This window comes from Rhinatrema bivittatum, chromosome 2 (genome assembly GCF_901001135.1).
Source record: "Rhinatrema bivittatum chromosome 2, aRhiBiv1.1, whole genome shotgun sequence".
Taxonomy (NCBI): Eukaryota; Metazoa; Chordata; class Amphibia; order Gymnophiona; family Rhinatrematidae; genus Rhinatrema; species Rhinatrema bivittatum.
Window position 1 is genome coordinate 288,291,429 of NC_042616.1, and position 15,381 is coordinate 288,306,809.

The 15,381-nt window shown below is 46.5% G+C and overlaps 1 protein-coding gene across 15 annotated transcripts in view; it reads right to left on the reverse strand.

The window, feature by feature from the left end:
• EZH2 (enhancer of zeste 2 polycomb repressive complex 2 subunit) overlaps positions 1-15,381 on the reverse strand; it is a 425,637-nt gene that overhangs the window by 236,486 nt on the left and 173,770 nt on the right. For all 15 annotated transcript variants that reach the window (XM_029589584.1, XM_029589586.1, XM_029589588.1 and 12 more), the window contains one exon: positions 3,521-3,623. In XM_029589584.1, the coding sequence (XP_029445444.1) occupies positions 3,521-3,623 (103 nt within the window). The remainder of the gene's footprint in view (positions 1-3,520; positions 3,624-15,381) is intronic.

Consider the following 15,381-nt stretch of genomic DNA (forward strand, 5'->3'; position numbering starts at 1 on the left):
TGCCCAGCAATGTGTTTAGGATTTTAGCTGCCACTCTATTCCAGTTACCTTAAGGGAAGGGCAGCCTCATCCAAGCTATAAAAGCACTAAGGGCAAGGAGGCCCCATCTCAGTCATACAAACGGGTGATGGCCAAATATCAAACAATTATATAAATAAAAACAGACATATAAAACAATTAAAACAGTCAAAAGCATACAGAAAACAAATAAAAACAAACCAGACCTAATGATAGTCTATTCTTTAAAATAATCAGATCATAATATTGGCCTGGATCAAGTTATGATTACAGATAATTATCTGAACCCACCCCCCAAAAAAGTTTTTTAAAACAAATATTTCATTAACAGATTCTTAACTTCCTGCAACCTGGATGCATTTCCCCAAGGCTAAGCATTCCACAACTATTGGACTGCACAAGAGAACGACTGGTCCCTGGTCCAAGACAACCTAGCAATTTGGATAGAAGGGATACATAAAAGTTCTTCATGTTCAGAACAAAGAAAGCAAGTTCACAAATATTTCCCTAATTTGCCCTTCACATACTCTGGGCCTATTACTTAACACATTAGTGCTACCCTAATACCCACTCAAGGTAACCCTGTGGGCACCTAGAGGATCCCGAAAAGCACTGCTCAAGTCTTCCTGCATCTACCCCAACACTGGCAACCTATCACCTGCCAGCTGGGTTCCTGATTGCCTCTGGGCAAGTACCTCGCCTGCAAACTATTCCCTAGTTGTTTCTAGAGGCACAGACCCTATACAAACCAAGAATCGCAGTTCCTAGAAATGCACTCACAGATCAAATACTGGTATCATAAATTAGTCCAGGACAAACAGAGCTAACAAACTGAAGAGTTTATTAACAAAAAGCATGAACAGTGAACAGAAAAAAAGATTTAACTTGTAAATAGGTAAAAATAATATAGTAAAGACTAACTAGACAAATTTCACTGTACTTAATGCCTGAGAGATCAGGAAAGGGCTGTGCTCACGAGTTGGAGTAGGGTGTCAACACAGATGTGATCTTTATTTATTTATTTATTGCTTTTCTATACCGACATTCAGCCGTGGGTATCACATCGGTTTACATGGCAACTTGTATGACAGTATGACAATGGGTCATATTATCTTTACATTGTAACATTATTAATTTAACAGTATGGTCTCTAAATTGTAACATTTTAAACGAGGTAATAGTAACTTTATATTGACATATTATTTCTAACAGTATTATCTAAACATTGTAAATATATACAGTAATTTAACAGTCTGGTCTCTATATTGTTAACTTATAAGCGAGGTAATAATAACTATATATTGTAATATTATTCCTAACAGTCTTTTCTCAAAAACTTTGTAACATTGTACGTATATACAGTAACATTGAATAAGGTTGCAATTAAGTGTTTGATTGTAAACATTTAACACTATCATGTTGAGTGTCATTTATACCTTGTTGGTTAGGTGTTATAGCAAAAGCAAGTTGGTGTTTTAGCCATGTAACGGTAAGGGTTTAAGAGGTGGTGAGGCAGTTTGGGTGAATGAACTTCCAGCCAAGACAGATGATCTGTCTGTACTTCCAGCCAAGACAGATTTTCTGGCAAATTCTGGGCTGAGTCACCCTAGGGCTGGTATTGTATAATCAATGACAGCTTAAGGCCCCAGCTTCCTGACCAGTAGCAATACAGAATGTTGCAACATCATACAACCTTTAGAAACTAGGGAAGTATACATTCCAAGTCTCATTCTGTGGGATACAAGAAAGTTAACCTATTAAGTTCTAGCTGAGTTAAGCTGCCACCTGCCTGTCAGTTCTAGGATTATAAGGTAAAGGAGGCCTTACTGGGTAAACATAAAGGGTCTCAGTATAAAATAAATCTTAAAGGAACAAAGATCTCCATTTTGTAAAAGGGCCCATGCCCTGTAAAGTCTTAATAACCTTGTTATAGTCTTCCAGACCTCGCTTTACTTGCTCCCTTATACAACCAAGGTTCCTTTAACTCCCTGTTCCATGTAACTTTTCCAATATTATTTTATACCCATTCTATCAGGCCGATACAGTTAATCCGCATTTGGACACGCGTTTTTGACACGCTAGCTTTACCCCTTATTCAGTAAGGGGTAATAGCGTGTCGAAAACGCGCGTCCAACCCCCCCCCCCCCCCCCCCCCCCCCGAGACTAATTGCGCCCGCAATATGCAACTGCATGTTGATGGCCCTATTAGTCATTCCCGCACGATACAGTAAGTAAAATGTGTAGCCAAGCCGCACATTTTACTTTAAGAAAGTAGCGCCTATCCAAAGGTAGGCGTTAATTTCTGCCGGCGCTGTTTTTCTGTGCACCCTCCGACTCAATATCATGGCGATATTAAGTCAGAGGTCCCAAAAGTTAAAAAAAAGTTAAAAATTTAAAAAAAAAAAAAAAAAGTAAAATCAGCCCGCGGCTCGCAGGTTGAAAACCGGACGCTCAATTTTGCCTGCGTCTGGTTTCCAAACCCGTGGCTGTCAGCGAGCTCGAGAACAGACGCTGGCAAAATTGAGCATCGGCTGTCAAACCCGCTGACAGCCGCCGCTCCTGTACAAAAAGAGGCGCTAGGGATGCGCTAGTGTCCCTAGCGCCTCTTTTTACCGCGGGCCCTAATTTAAATATTTTTATTTACTGCATCGCGCGCATAGGACACTGGCCTGTGCGGGCGCTCGCCCGCTCTCCCGCAAACTTTACTGTATCGGCCTATATGTAAACAGATGTGATGTGCAAATGAATGTTGGTATGGAAAAGTTTTTAAATAAAATAATAAAAGGGTAGTGGATTTAAATTTCACTTGAGCAGCAATGGGCAGACAATGAAGGTCCAAATATGGAAAAATACTGCACCTAAATCTACATCCAATCAACAATCTAGCTGCTGAATTTTGGACCATTTGCAGTCTTCTAACTTCTTAGAAAATCCAAGTAAAGAATATTACTTTAGTCCAATCTGAAAGTTGTAGTGGAATGAACAATTGTGGGAAAATTATCCTGCCCATAAAAAGCCTAATAAGGTGCAGTTTCTTCAGATGAAAACAACATTTTTCTTTTTTTCTAACATAGTATTATGCAGTATAAAGGAAAGCGTTGCATTAGAAACTACCCTAAGATTCTTCACTGTATCTGAAATTGGGAGCTCCAAGCCGTCTAAACTGTTCAAGAAATTAAATGAAAAAGAACAAAAAAACTAAACACTTAAAATGATCACCTTTTACTGGGCATTTTAAATTCTGGAAATTAAAGCTGAAGATGATATTTTCTCTTGTCAATTTTTTATCCTGCTTCCATCAGATTTGGGAGGGTGGGGATTCTGGCAGCATAACTATCCACTGGCTCAGTGGCCATATTGCTGTGATAGTCACATAATTCTATATATGTTCTTTCACAAGACTGCCTCCTGTATTGTTAGTGTATATTCTGATCTGACTTCCATTTTATTGTATTGCTAATCCTCATTAAAAAAGTAAAAGTTAAAAAAAAATATATCCTACTTTTCTTTCAGTTCCTCTGCCGTACCCTTGTCTGGAAACATGGAGGAAATAGCTTCAAAAATTTTGTCAGAGGGAAATTTCCGAAGAGGATGACTTTCCTTAACTACAAATAAACAAATGTAGAGGTAAAAGTAAGTCATTTTCAAATCTTGCTATTCATTGCATTACAGTAAATTTACACATTCTTGCCCTGTTAGAAGACAGATCTACTGCGTAGTACAACAAACTGTCAGATTGGTAGCAACACACTGTCTACTGAAAATTAAAATCAGTGCTATTTGCAGCTATGACGGCATAAATAGTTATTCACCTGGTCTTCATAGAAATGTTGTTTAACTTTAACAGGTATTATCTGAAGAGACAGGAATCATAAATCAAACATACCCTCTTCCTCTTTTCCTTCTGGAGTTGAGCTTATTAGCTTAATGGCAGAACTGAGGCACGCCGATTGACAGCACAAGAGCAAGAACTGCCATGCATGCTTAAAGGGAATGTTCCTTCTTCTAAAAGAAAGCTCTGGAAACAAGAAAAGCAAGTTTGCTTACCGTAAATGGTGTTTTCCGTAGATAGCAGATGAATTAGCCATGCTGTCTGGGTATGTCTTCCATGCCACTAGGTGGCGGACCTCTCTAAGTCTCTAGTAAAGTCTTTCAGCTAGGTGCTCCCTCTTGTATCTTCCCGAGTTTGCCTGAGGCTCCTCAGTCCGTATCAAAGCAAGGGAGCATGCCATGTCGGAACTGACCAGGGAGGCGGGCGGGTCAGCATGGCTAATTCATCTGTTATCTACGGAAAACACCATTTACGGTAAGCAAACTTGCTTTTTTCACGTAGATAAGCAGCTGAATTAGCCATGCTGTCTGGGAGCCCCCAGCTGTCGTATTGAGCAGATTGATATGAGTGTAGTCTGTTTAGTGTTGTGCTCAATATGTGAATTATAGTTGAACAGTTCTTATGAAAGTGTTTTATGTGTAGAACGTGTGCTCTTCTGTAGTATAGTCCGCCCCATGAGTGCATCATCCACAGCTTGTTTGTCCAAGCAGTAATGGGATGTGAAAGTATGCAGAGATGACCACGTTGCCCCTTTACAGATGTCTATGAGAGGCACTTCATGGAGGTGGGCGACCAATGCGGCCATCACATGAACTTGATGTGCTTTTGGAGTTGCAGATAGCTGTTCTGAACGCTTTTGATAGCAGAATTGTATACAGTTGGATATCCAGGAAGATAAAGTTCTTTTTGTCACTGGATGGCCTGGAGCGTTCGGGTTGAAAGAAAGGAAGAGATGTGAGGGTCTGTTGGGTGAATGGGTGCGCTTTTTGTAGTATGCAAGTGCACGCTTACAGTCTAGAGTATGGAGTTTCCTCTCATTGTCATTTGCATGAGGTTTTGGATGGCAGGTGGGTAAGGTGATGGCTTGGTTAATATGAAAACTAGAAATCACCTTTGGTAGAAAATCAGGGTGAGTGAGTAATATCACTTTGTCATGGTGAAATTGTAGATAAGGAGGGTAGTGAACTAAGGCTTGAAGCTCACTAACTCGTCTTGCTGATGTGAGGGCTGTCAGGAAGAGTACTTTCCTTGAAAGGTAACGTAGGTGACAAGTATCTAATGGTTCGAATGGTGGTAGCATCAGTTGTTCTAGGATTATGTTAATATCCCACGGCACTGGTGGTTTCTTTATTGGTGGACGTAAGTGTAATACTCCTTTCATGAATCTAGATACGAGAGAGTGACATGATATGGGTTCTCCGTTTAGGGAAGTATGGTAAGCTGCTATAGCACTCAAGTATACCCGGAGTGAGGCCATGGCGAGGCCTTCGCTGTAAAGATGGAGGTAGGTGAGAAGGTGTTCCGGTGGGCAGGTAAGCGGGTCCACGCCTGCCGTTGAGCACAAGGAAGCGTAGCGTGACCACTTTCTTTGATAGTTGAGTCTGGTCGATGGTTTTCTTGAGGACACTAGTATGTCTTGAAGAGAGGGAGGAATGTTTAAGTTCCGGTACAAAAGCCTTTCAATCTCCATGCCATGAGGTGTAGGGAGGAGTGAAGAGGATGAAGCAGTGATCTGTTGTCCTGGGTAAGAAGCTGAAGGCTGTTGCCCAGGGGAATTGGGTTGTGTACTGACAGCTGTACCATGGTTGTCTTGGCCATGCTGGCGCGATTAGAATCAGATCCACCTGGTCATCGATGCTTCTCTGGATCGTGCAAGAGATGAGTGGTATTGGAGGGAACGCATACAGCAGATTGTGAGACCAGCTTATAAGGAAAGCGTCTGGAGCTAGTCTGAGTGGGCTCGGGTAAACCGAGCAAATGTTCTCCACTTTCCTGTTGCATTCAGTCACGAAGAGGTTGATGGAAGGGAGGCCCCAAATGGAGAATATGTGCTGTGCAACCACTTGATGTAGTTCCCGTTCGTGGGAGTGAAATGCTCTGCTGAGTTTGTCTGCTCTGGAATTGCTGATTCTGGGCAAACAAGTTGCTTGGAGAGAGATGGATTTGTGGTGAGCCCATTCCAGTATCTGGACTGCTTCCCTGCAGAGGTTCCAAGAAACGAACCCTCCTTCCTTGTTTATGTAGAACATTGTAACTTGGTTGTCTGTGTAAATCATCACTATTTTTCTTTGTAGGGATCTTTCGAAGGCTCGAAGGGCGTTTCTGACCACTCTGAGTTCTAGAAGATTTATGTGTAGTGTGCATTCGTATGTGGACCATAGTCCTTGGATTTGTAGATGGTCCAAGTGGGCTCCCCATCCCTTGGGAGAGGAGTCTGTGGTGAGTATTATCTGATGCCGAGGGGGTCGTAGAGGTGAACCCACTAGTAGCGTCGATGGGAGTAGCCACCATTGCAGGTCTTTCTTCATGCTGCTGGTTAAGGAGAGAACAGTCGACAACGGATGGAGAAATTGGGTCCATTGATTCTTCAGACCCCATTGTAAGCGACGCATGCATAGTCGCGTATGTGGGACTATGTAGATGGATGCTGCCATGTGCCCAAGAACTGTTAGGATTTGGCAGGCTGGAACAGTCGTACTGTGAAGAAGAACTGAAGATAATGTGGAGAGAGCTACTGCTCATGGGTGTGGTAGGAATGCCTTGTCTTGAATAGTGTCAATGCAGGCTCCGATGAATTGTAAGTTTTGTGTTGGCTCCAGATTTGACTTTTCGTAGTTGATTAGGAGACCTATATTGTCTAGGCAAGAAATAGTTCAAAGTAGATTGTCCCGTAAGAGAGTCTGATTGGGTGCAACTATAAGCCAATCGTCCAGATAAGGAAATATTTGCACCCCCTGTCGACGGAGGTGTGCCACCGCTAATGCCAGACATTTGGTGAAGACTCTGGGGGCAGAGGAGAGGCCAAATGGGAGAACTTTGTACTGGAAGTGTTGGTTGTATGTCTGGAAACAGAGGTAACACCAGAAGTTGGGATGCATTGGTATGTGAGCATATGCATCCTTCAAGACCAGCGAACAATCCAATCATTGGGTCGAAGGAACAGAAGAATGGACTTGAGAGAAGTTATTTTGAACTTCTCCCTGTGAAGGTGTTTGTTGAATGAGAGTAGGTCCAAGATGGGACACAATCCCCCTGACTTCTTGAGGATAAGGAAGTACTGTGAGTAGAATCCTTGATGAAAATGCGGGTAAGGCAATTTCTGAATGCACTTGTTCTGGAGGAGCATCTTGAGTTCCCGTAGGAGAGGTCCTCGGTGCTCTGTTTGCTGTTTTTGAGGAACTATGTGCGGGAGGGATGCGAAATGGAGAGAGTAACCTTGTTCTATTATTGTCAGGACCCATCGATCGGAAGTGATGTGGTTCCAGGCTGGAAGGAAATTGGACAACCTTCCCCCTACTAGATGTGTCGGCATCTGTGGCATCAGTATTCCTAAAAACCCAGTTGGGTCTGTGCAGGTTGAGGGTCAGCCTGTTGACATGGCTGACGAGGGGCCCTGGGACGTTGGCGTGATGTCTGGTGCTGATAAGACTGTTGCCTAGAAGGCTGGTAGGTTGGAGGTTTGTAATACAAATAAGGTTTATAGACTCTGAAGTTGGTTCTTCTGAATGTAGTATTTATTTATTTATTTATTTAGGGATTTTATATACCGATTTTCTTGATACAGATCAAATCAACTCGGTTTACATAGAACGATAGTACATTAACAGTAACTAGTCAAACCTCAAAAGAGGAGACAGATTGGGAGCAGAAGGTAAAAATTACATTATAACAAGGGTGAATAACTTGGAATTGGAAATGAAGAGACAGATAATCAAAGTAGAGAGATATAACAGAGAGAAGGGGCTTGAAGCCAACCTCAGGAGAATAACTCTAGCATTATAGTAGAATTATAGTAGAAGAAGAATAGTGACGCCTAGATGTGGATGGTTGGTGAGGGGATGTAAGTGAAAGAACTGCTGTTTTCTGTTCCTTGAGTTTCGTTACTGTATCAGTAAATTTATCCCCAAATAAATTATATGGACGACAGGGAAGGTTCGCCAATTTATCATGTATGTCGTCCCTGATGACACTGGAATGCAGCCATGCTAGGTGTCTAGCTGCTATGGCGTTAGCAGAGGTTTTGGAGAAGATATCAAACCCCTCGTAAATAGTCCGAAGGAGGTGTCGTAAACCTTCCTCTAGGTTGTGGTATTCTGCAGGTGAACCGGCCTCCTGGGTTCCCTGTTGCAAATGTGGTTTCAGCATCTGCAAGTTTTCGAAGAGATATTGCGCTATATAGAATTGATGGTTCTGTATCCAAGCGTTTAGCATACCAGATTGAAATGACTTTTTAGTGAAGTCATAGATTTATTATCTCTGGTTGGCGGTGTGTTTGAGTGAAGTCGTGACTTCCTAGCCTTCTGCATCGCCAACTCAACCACTATTGAATTATGTGGGAGCTGAACCATCGAATGGAAGGGGGGAGGTCCTTCATGCGATATTTTAGATCTATCTTTAATGATGTTGGAGGAATAGATAGTGGGGTATCCCATGCCTTCTCCATCAGCGCAGTCAATACCGAATGTTGTGGTAGTGCTACCGGCTCATTTGGAGTATCAAAGATTTTTTAAATCCCTAACATCTCCTGTCGTGGATCCGGGATTCTCCTCATCTCCACATTAAGCTTCTTACCTACTTTTTCTAGAAACTGGGAATAAGTGAGGTCTTCAGATGGAGAGGCGGGTTCAGGCGGGACCTCGGCTGGGTCGGACGGATAGCCAGTCGATAAATCTGATGAAGAATCCATCTCTAAAATATCCTCAATTGGTGAGGAAGGTCTCCTCGGCAAGTCCTTTAGTGCTAGACCAGGCACTGCGGAGTCTTCTGAATCAGTTGGTAATATGGCTGGAGAGTGTCGAGGTGGTAGGTGTGACTGCTCCACTGAATGTAGGAATTGAGTTAGTATTGAAGTGATCTGGGACATAGCCTGGTTAGCTAGTCCAGAGGTAGTTGGGATAAGAGGTGGGTCCACCACAGGTGGAAGGGCAGCCCTAAGTGCATCTGCCTGCGTGCGTTTAGTGTGTGGAACCTTTCACGGAGATTGGACCACCGGTGGAGATACTGGCTCTGGATAAGCAGGAGCGAGAGGACCGATGGAGGCTGAAGAAAAGCCCGATAGTGCACCTGGTGACGATGATGCGCTGTCTGACAGTCAGGGAGGAGAGATATCTGGGTCTGAGTCAATGACTAGGAGAGGTGATACCACTCTAGGTCTCTTGTGACCAGTGGAGTGTTTCTTGGGCTTCGGTTGCGTCGGTGGGACGAGATCTGTGTCGGTGCGAGTCGATTGCGTCGGCCGAACGTGAATGCGACGCACTGCTATCTTTGTGTCGATGAGTCGATGCGTCGTCTTTCCGAAGAAGAGTCTATGCTTCAGTTTAGAGTCGGTGCATTGAGCTTTGGTGCGCCGACAGCGTCAATGTAGCATGCAGCCGCAATGCTACCGATGCATCCCCTGTGCTGTGCGCCGATTTTTGGCGGGCCAGCAAAAGCATGTCTTCTGACCGGGGGCGGGGTGTCTACTGAAGAAGCCCTTCTCAGAGAAGGAGACTTCTTTTTCCTCTTTGGGCCTGGGGAGGATGTTATGGAGGCCTCCGAAGGGGTATAAGAGCCCAATGCTCCTGCTTGAAACTGTTGAAATTTGGCAGCACACTGACCCTGTGCCCTCGGGGACATGCGTCCGCAGTCCTCACAGTTTGCCTTGTCATGATTTGGACCCAGGCATAAATAACATGAAATGTGGCCATCAGTGACTGACATTATCTTGCCGCAGGCACAAAATTGGAATCCTGGTCGAGGCATCTTACTGGATTGATCCTCCTGAGGCTGGATGACTGTTTTTTTTTTGCCTCACAGAAATATTCTCAGAGAAAAGAGCTCTGCGTGCGAACAGCCGCGCGGAAAAAAACGGACTGAGGAGCCTCAGGCAAACGTGGGAAGATACGAGAGGGAGCAGCTAGCTGAAAGACTTTACTAGACTTGAGAGCTTCGCCACCTAGTGACATGGAAGACGTACCCAGATAGCATGGCTAATTCAGCTGCTTATCTACGTGAAAATGATGATTGGAGTGATGAAGAGAAAAAGGATGAGAAGGTTGAAGAGAAGGAAAAGAATGGAGCTGTTAAAAGGAAAACAGGAAAGAGTTTGGGAAGGACAGAGGAAAAAGGAGAGAAAATAGTAAAAGTCAAGTGTTTGAAGAAATATGACGGAAAAGGCCACAAAAACAGATGGAAAAAGAACAGGAGGAGGAGGAAGAAAAGAAAATGACAGACAAAATGGTTCGAAGAAAAATGTAATCATTTTCTTAGATTGAAGATTTACTACACAAATTCTTGTACAGCAGCGATTGCTATACAAATTCTTATATAAAGCTAGAAGATCACGCCCACTCCCAGCTGAAAAAGAGAGCCATGTTGCCAGAGCCAGTAAAGCTTCTGAACCTCTGCTGGTTGAAAAGGTAAAAGCAGAGGGGAATTGGCAGTGGAAGAGGAGCTGTGGAATACGAGAGAGCATAAGTAAGGGAATTTGAAAGGAAAAAAGCAGATGATGGAAGGTGGTAAGACTGCATGTGTGTGTGTATATGTGATAGAGGCTAAAAGACAAATTCAGCAATATATTAACATATATTGATCTTTCTCTACTTGTACAAAAGATCAGTATTTCCCAACCTTTTCAAGACCCAGGCACACCTACTGTTTCGGCCCCGATCGCCTCCCTCGCGATCGGGTCTGTGCCCACTTACCCCTGCTCCGGGCCGCGGCCGGAATCGCCGCGTTTCAGGCCTTCTAGGACGCATGGCTGCGGCGTCTCCACGAGGGAGACGTTGCAGAGGCCTGACGCTGGCTCCGCCCCCACGCGGCTACGCGCACGAGGGCAGAGTATTTAAAGGTCCAGCACCCGGAAGTGCTGGACCGCCCCCTGGATGACGACAGACGCCGGCACAGTACTTAAGCCGGCATCTGACTCCCATACGATGCCTTGCAACGAGGTTCCTCTTCGGAGTGTCTAGTTGCCTGCTGTTCCTGCTGACCTCGCTGTTCCTGCTGTCCTCTGATCCTCCCGGTGTTACTGTCCCGGCTCCAGCTCCGGATGTCCCTCGCTTCTGTGACTTCCTAGTTCTTGACTCCAGCTCGCTTCTGACCTGTCTTGCCTGCCGCGACTCTCGGACTTCCTTCTCGTCTCTTCGCTCGTTGTCTCCTAAGTCCCAGCGGTCCAGATCCCTACGGGCTCCTCCTTGGGGGATCTAGGACTTCCAGGGTGAAAGCTTCACTGCTTCCTCCCGTCTGCCGTGATCTCCTAAGTCCCAGCGGTCCAGATCCCGATGGGCTCCTCCTGGAGGGGATCTAGGACTTCCAGGGTGAAGTGGTCTTCGGTGCTTCAGCTTGGTTCCGCCTCCCGGCCTGTCCACGACGGAACCCCCAGTCCCATCAGGCCGGCCCAAGGGTCCACCCCAACCCACTACCACAACAGTTTGCAAGGCCATGGACCCAGCGGACATGCCTGGCTTGCAAGCCATCCCCGAGATGGCTCAACGTCTGCAGCAACAGCAACACTGCCTCGACGTCCTGGCGGCCACCGTCGAGCGCCTGGCCAACCGGCTGGATGCGGCCCCACCGGAACCGCCTCCAGTGCCACCCCCAGCTCCTACCATGAATATAGTGGCACCAACTCAGCTCCCAGCTCAGACACGCTATGCGGGCGACGTCAAGATGTGCCGAGGGTTCTTAAACCAATGTTACGTCCGGTTGTCCTTGGTTCCAGCCCAGTTCACATCCGACTTGATGAAAATAGCCTACATCTTTTCACTGCTGGATGGAAAGGCCTTGGATTGGGCTTCGCCGATGTGGGAACGCCAGGATCCCTTACTGAATGACCTCCAGCAGTTTGTCCTTAATTTCCGGCAAGTCTTTAACGAACCCGCAAGCCTGTCCACGGCCACGTCAGAGCTGCTACAGTTGAGGCAAGGATCTCGACCCTTGGCCGACTACGCCATCGAATTTCGCACCCTCGCCATGGAGGTGGGTTGGTGCGACGACTGCTTGCTGGGAGTCTTTCTAGAAGGATTGGCGGGCCGTATCAAAGATGAATTGGCCGCCAGAGACATCCCAGATTACCTCAATGATCTTATCGACATGGCTGGCCGGATTGACCAGCGGCTTCAACAGCGGGCTAAAGAGGGGCGTCCGCCACGCTGCCCTATACCGTTAGCTCCAGCATTCTCCAGGCCCTTGACTCCGTCTGCCACCTCGAGAGCGGCCCCTGCGGTTCCCTCCTCAGAAGAGCCTATGCAGATAGGTCGTACGCCGCTGACAGCTGAGGAGAGGAGGAGTCGTCGCACACTGGGTTTATGCTTGTACTGTGGTGGTAAAGGCCACTTCTTAGAGCAGAGGAAAGAACGGCCGGAAAACGCCAGAGCCTAGGTGGTATGGAGGAGCTACTCCTAGGCTGCGCTGGTTCTGCTCCTCAATGTACAGTCCCTGTGACAATAGAATACCCCGGAGGGTATTTCCACACCTTGGCCTTCATAGATTCCGAAGAGGAGGGAAATTTCATCGTAGCAGACTTGGTACAACAACTACAATTGTCCACCGTACCACGGCGCCCCCCGCTACAGGTCACATCTATTCGAGGAACTATGCTCCCTGGAAGCTTCTCTGAAGCCACCATGCCCCTCTGTGGCTCCAGACGGGAGTCCTACATTCGGAAGAAATCTCCTTCTTGGTGTTGGAGAAAGCAGTACATCCAGTGGTGCTGGGCTTGCCCTGGTTGCAGTTACATTCTCCAGTAATTAAGTGGGACACCCTTCAACTTGCACAATGGAGCCCCTTCTGCCTTTTCCATTGCATCAAGACACCCAGACCACCAGGATATCTATGCTAACCACTTCGATACTACCTCCCGAACAGTACAAAGAATTCGCGGAAGTGTTCTCGAAGAAAAAAGCAGAGATTCTTCCACGGCACCGACCCTTTGACTGCGCGATAGACTTGCTACCTGGAACCACGCCCCCTCGGGGCAGGGTGTATCCGCTATCCCTACCAGAGACTCGTGCCATGTCAGAATATATCACGGAGAACCTTGCTAAGGGCTTCATCTGCCCTTCTCGGTCGCCTGCTGGAGCAGGGTTTTTCTTTGTGGGGAAGAAAGACGGGACACTTAGACCATGTATTGACTACCGTGGGTTAAATGCCATCATCAAGCGAGATCACTACCCACTTCCATTGATCCCTGAGCTCCTGGACAGACTACAGGGAGCCAAACTCTTTACGAAGCTCGACCTACGTGGGGCTTATAATTTAGTCCGCATCCGCCCGGGAGACGAATGGAAGACTGCCTTTAACACCAGAGACGGGCATTATGAATACCTGGTAATGCCCTTCGGGCTGTGTAATGCTCCGGCAGTCTTCCAGAACCTCATGAACGAGGTACTGAGGGACATGTTGAATTCTTATGTCATAGTGTATCTGGACGATGTTCTGATCTACTCTAAAGATCTGGAGTCTCACCGACAGCATGTCAAACAACTGTTGCAAGTCTTGAAAGATAATCATCTTTACGCCAAACTCGAAAAGTGCATGTTCGAGTGCGAGTCACTCCCATTCCTGGGGTACATAGTGTCGTCAACCGGATTTCGAATGGATCCAGAAAAGGTATCCGCAATTACCAAATGGCCTCGCCTCACGGGAATCAAGCCGTTACAACGGTTCCTAGGATTTGCCAACTTTTACAGGCATTTCATTCCTCGTTACTCGCGTAGAGTGGCACCCCTTACTGCTTTGACGCGCAAAGGAGCTGACGCTAAGGTGTGGCCGGAGACAGTTTGTCGGGCCTTTGAAGATCTAAAGCAAGCCTTTCTAACGGATACGTGCCTGTATCATCCAGACCCCCAACGCCCCTTCGTGGTAGAGGTCGATGCCTCTAGCCTCGCAGTAGGAGCTATACTCAGCCAGCATTCGAAATCCGGCCAGTTGCTCCCATGCTCCTATTACTCGAAGAAGTTCTCGCCCGTCGAATGCAATTACAGCATAGGTGATAAAGAACTCTTGGCAATCAAGTTAGCCTTCGAGGAATGGAGGCAATGGCTCAAAGGGGCAATCCACCCCGTAACGGTTTACACAGACCATAAGAACCTCGAGTTCCTATTCCAAGCTCAGCGCCTGAATCCCAGACAAGCCAGATGGTCACTCTTTTTTAACCGCTTTAATTTCACTCTCTATTATCACCCAGCCTCAAAGAATGTCCGGGCCGACGCCTTATCCCGAACGTCATCTGTGCAGGAGGAGGAGGAGAGCCCTCAGTACATCCTAGATCCCGCCAAGGTTCGTCTGGCAGCTGTCTCCATCGAGTCCCAAGAAAGGACGTTAGTCCCGAAACGCCTATGACAGAGTGCTAAGCTAGGCCCATGATTCTCTAACCGGTGGGCATTTCGGACGAGACAGGACATTAGATTTACTGAATCGCTACTACTGGTGGCCCAACCTACGACGTGATATCCGAACCTATGTGAATTCATGCCCCACATGCGCCAAACAGAAACCAAAAGGCGGGCTTCCCTGGGGTCTATTACAGCCACTTCCAGTACCCATGGAACCGTGGACCCATATAGCCATGGATTTTGTGGTGGATTTGCCGGCATCACTAGGGAAGGCCGTGATTTGGGTTACGGTAGACCGCTTCTCTAAAATGGCCCATTTTGTGCCATTGCCTAAGCTGCCATCTGCTCCAGAGCTAGCACTCCTGTTTGCACAGCACATTTTCCGCATCCACGGCCTTCCACAGGACATCGTGTCAGACTGGGGGCCACAGTTTACGGATCGTTATTGGAAGGCCCTGTGTAAGAGCTTTGGAGTACAGCTCAGTTTTTCCATGGCATTTCACCCTCAGAGCAACAGTCAAACGGAGCGTATGAACCGTTCACTGAAGACCTTCCTCCGGGCATTTACAAATGAGAAGCAGGACAATTGGGTGGAACTACTTCCCTGGGCTGAGTTTTCCTATAATAACCAGATTCACTCTGCAATTGGAGATCTCCTTTCCAAACAGTTTATGGGAAACAACTTAAACCACCCTTGCCTTTATCTCTATCAGCTTCCTCACCGGCAGCACAGTTATCAGCTCAGCAACTCCAACAACTGTGGAATTCCATACAGAGCAAACTCGCTTCAGCTAGCAAAGTGGCAAAGAAGTATGCTGATCGGCATCGGCGACCAGCTCCAGTATTTCTGCCTGGGGACCGCGTTTGGCTCAGTACGAAGAACATCCATCTGAGGCTACCTTCTAAAAGGTTAGCACCCAAGTTTTGTGGTCCCTTTCGTGTGGCAGAACGGATTGGGATGGTGTCTTATCGATTACGATTGCCATCCACATTACG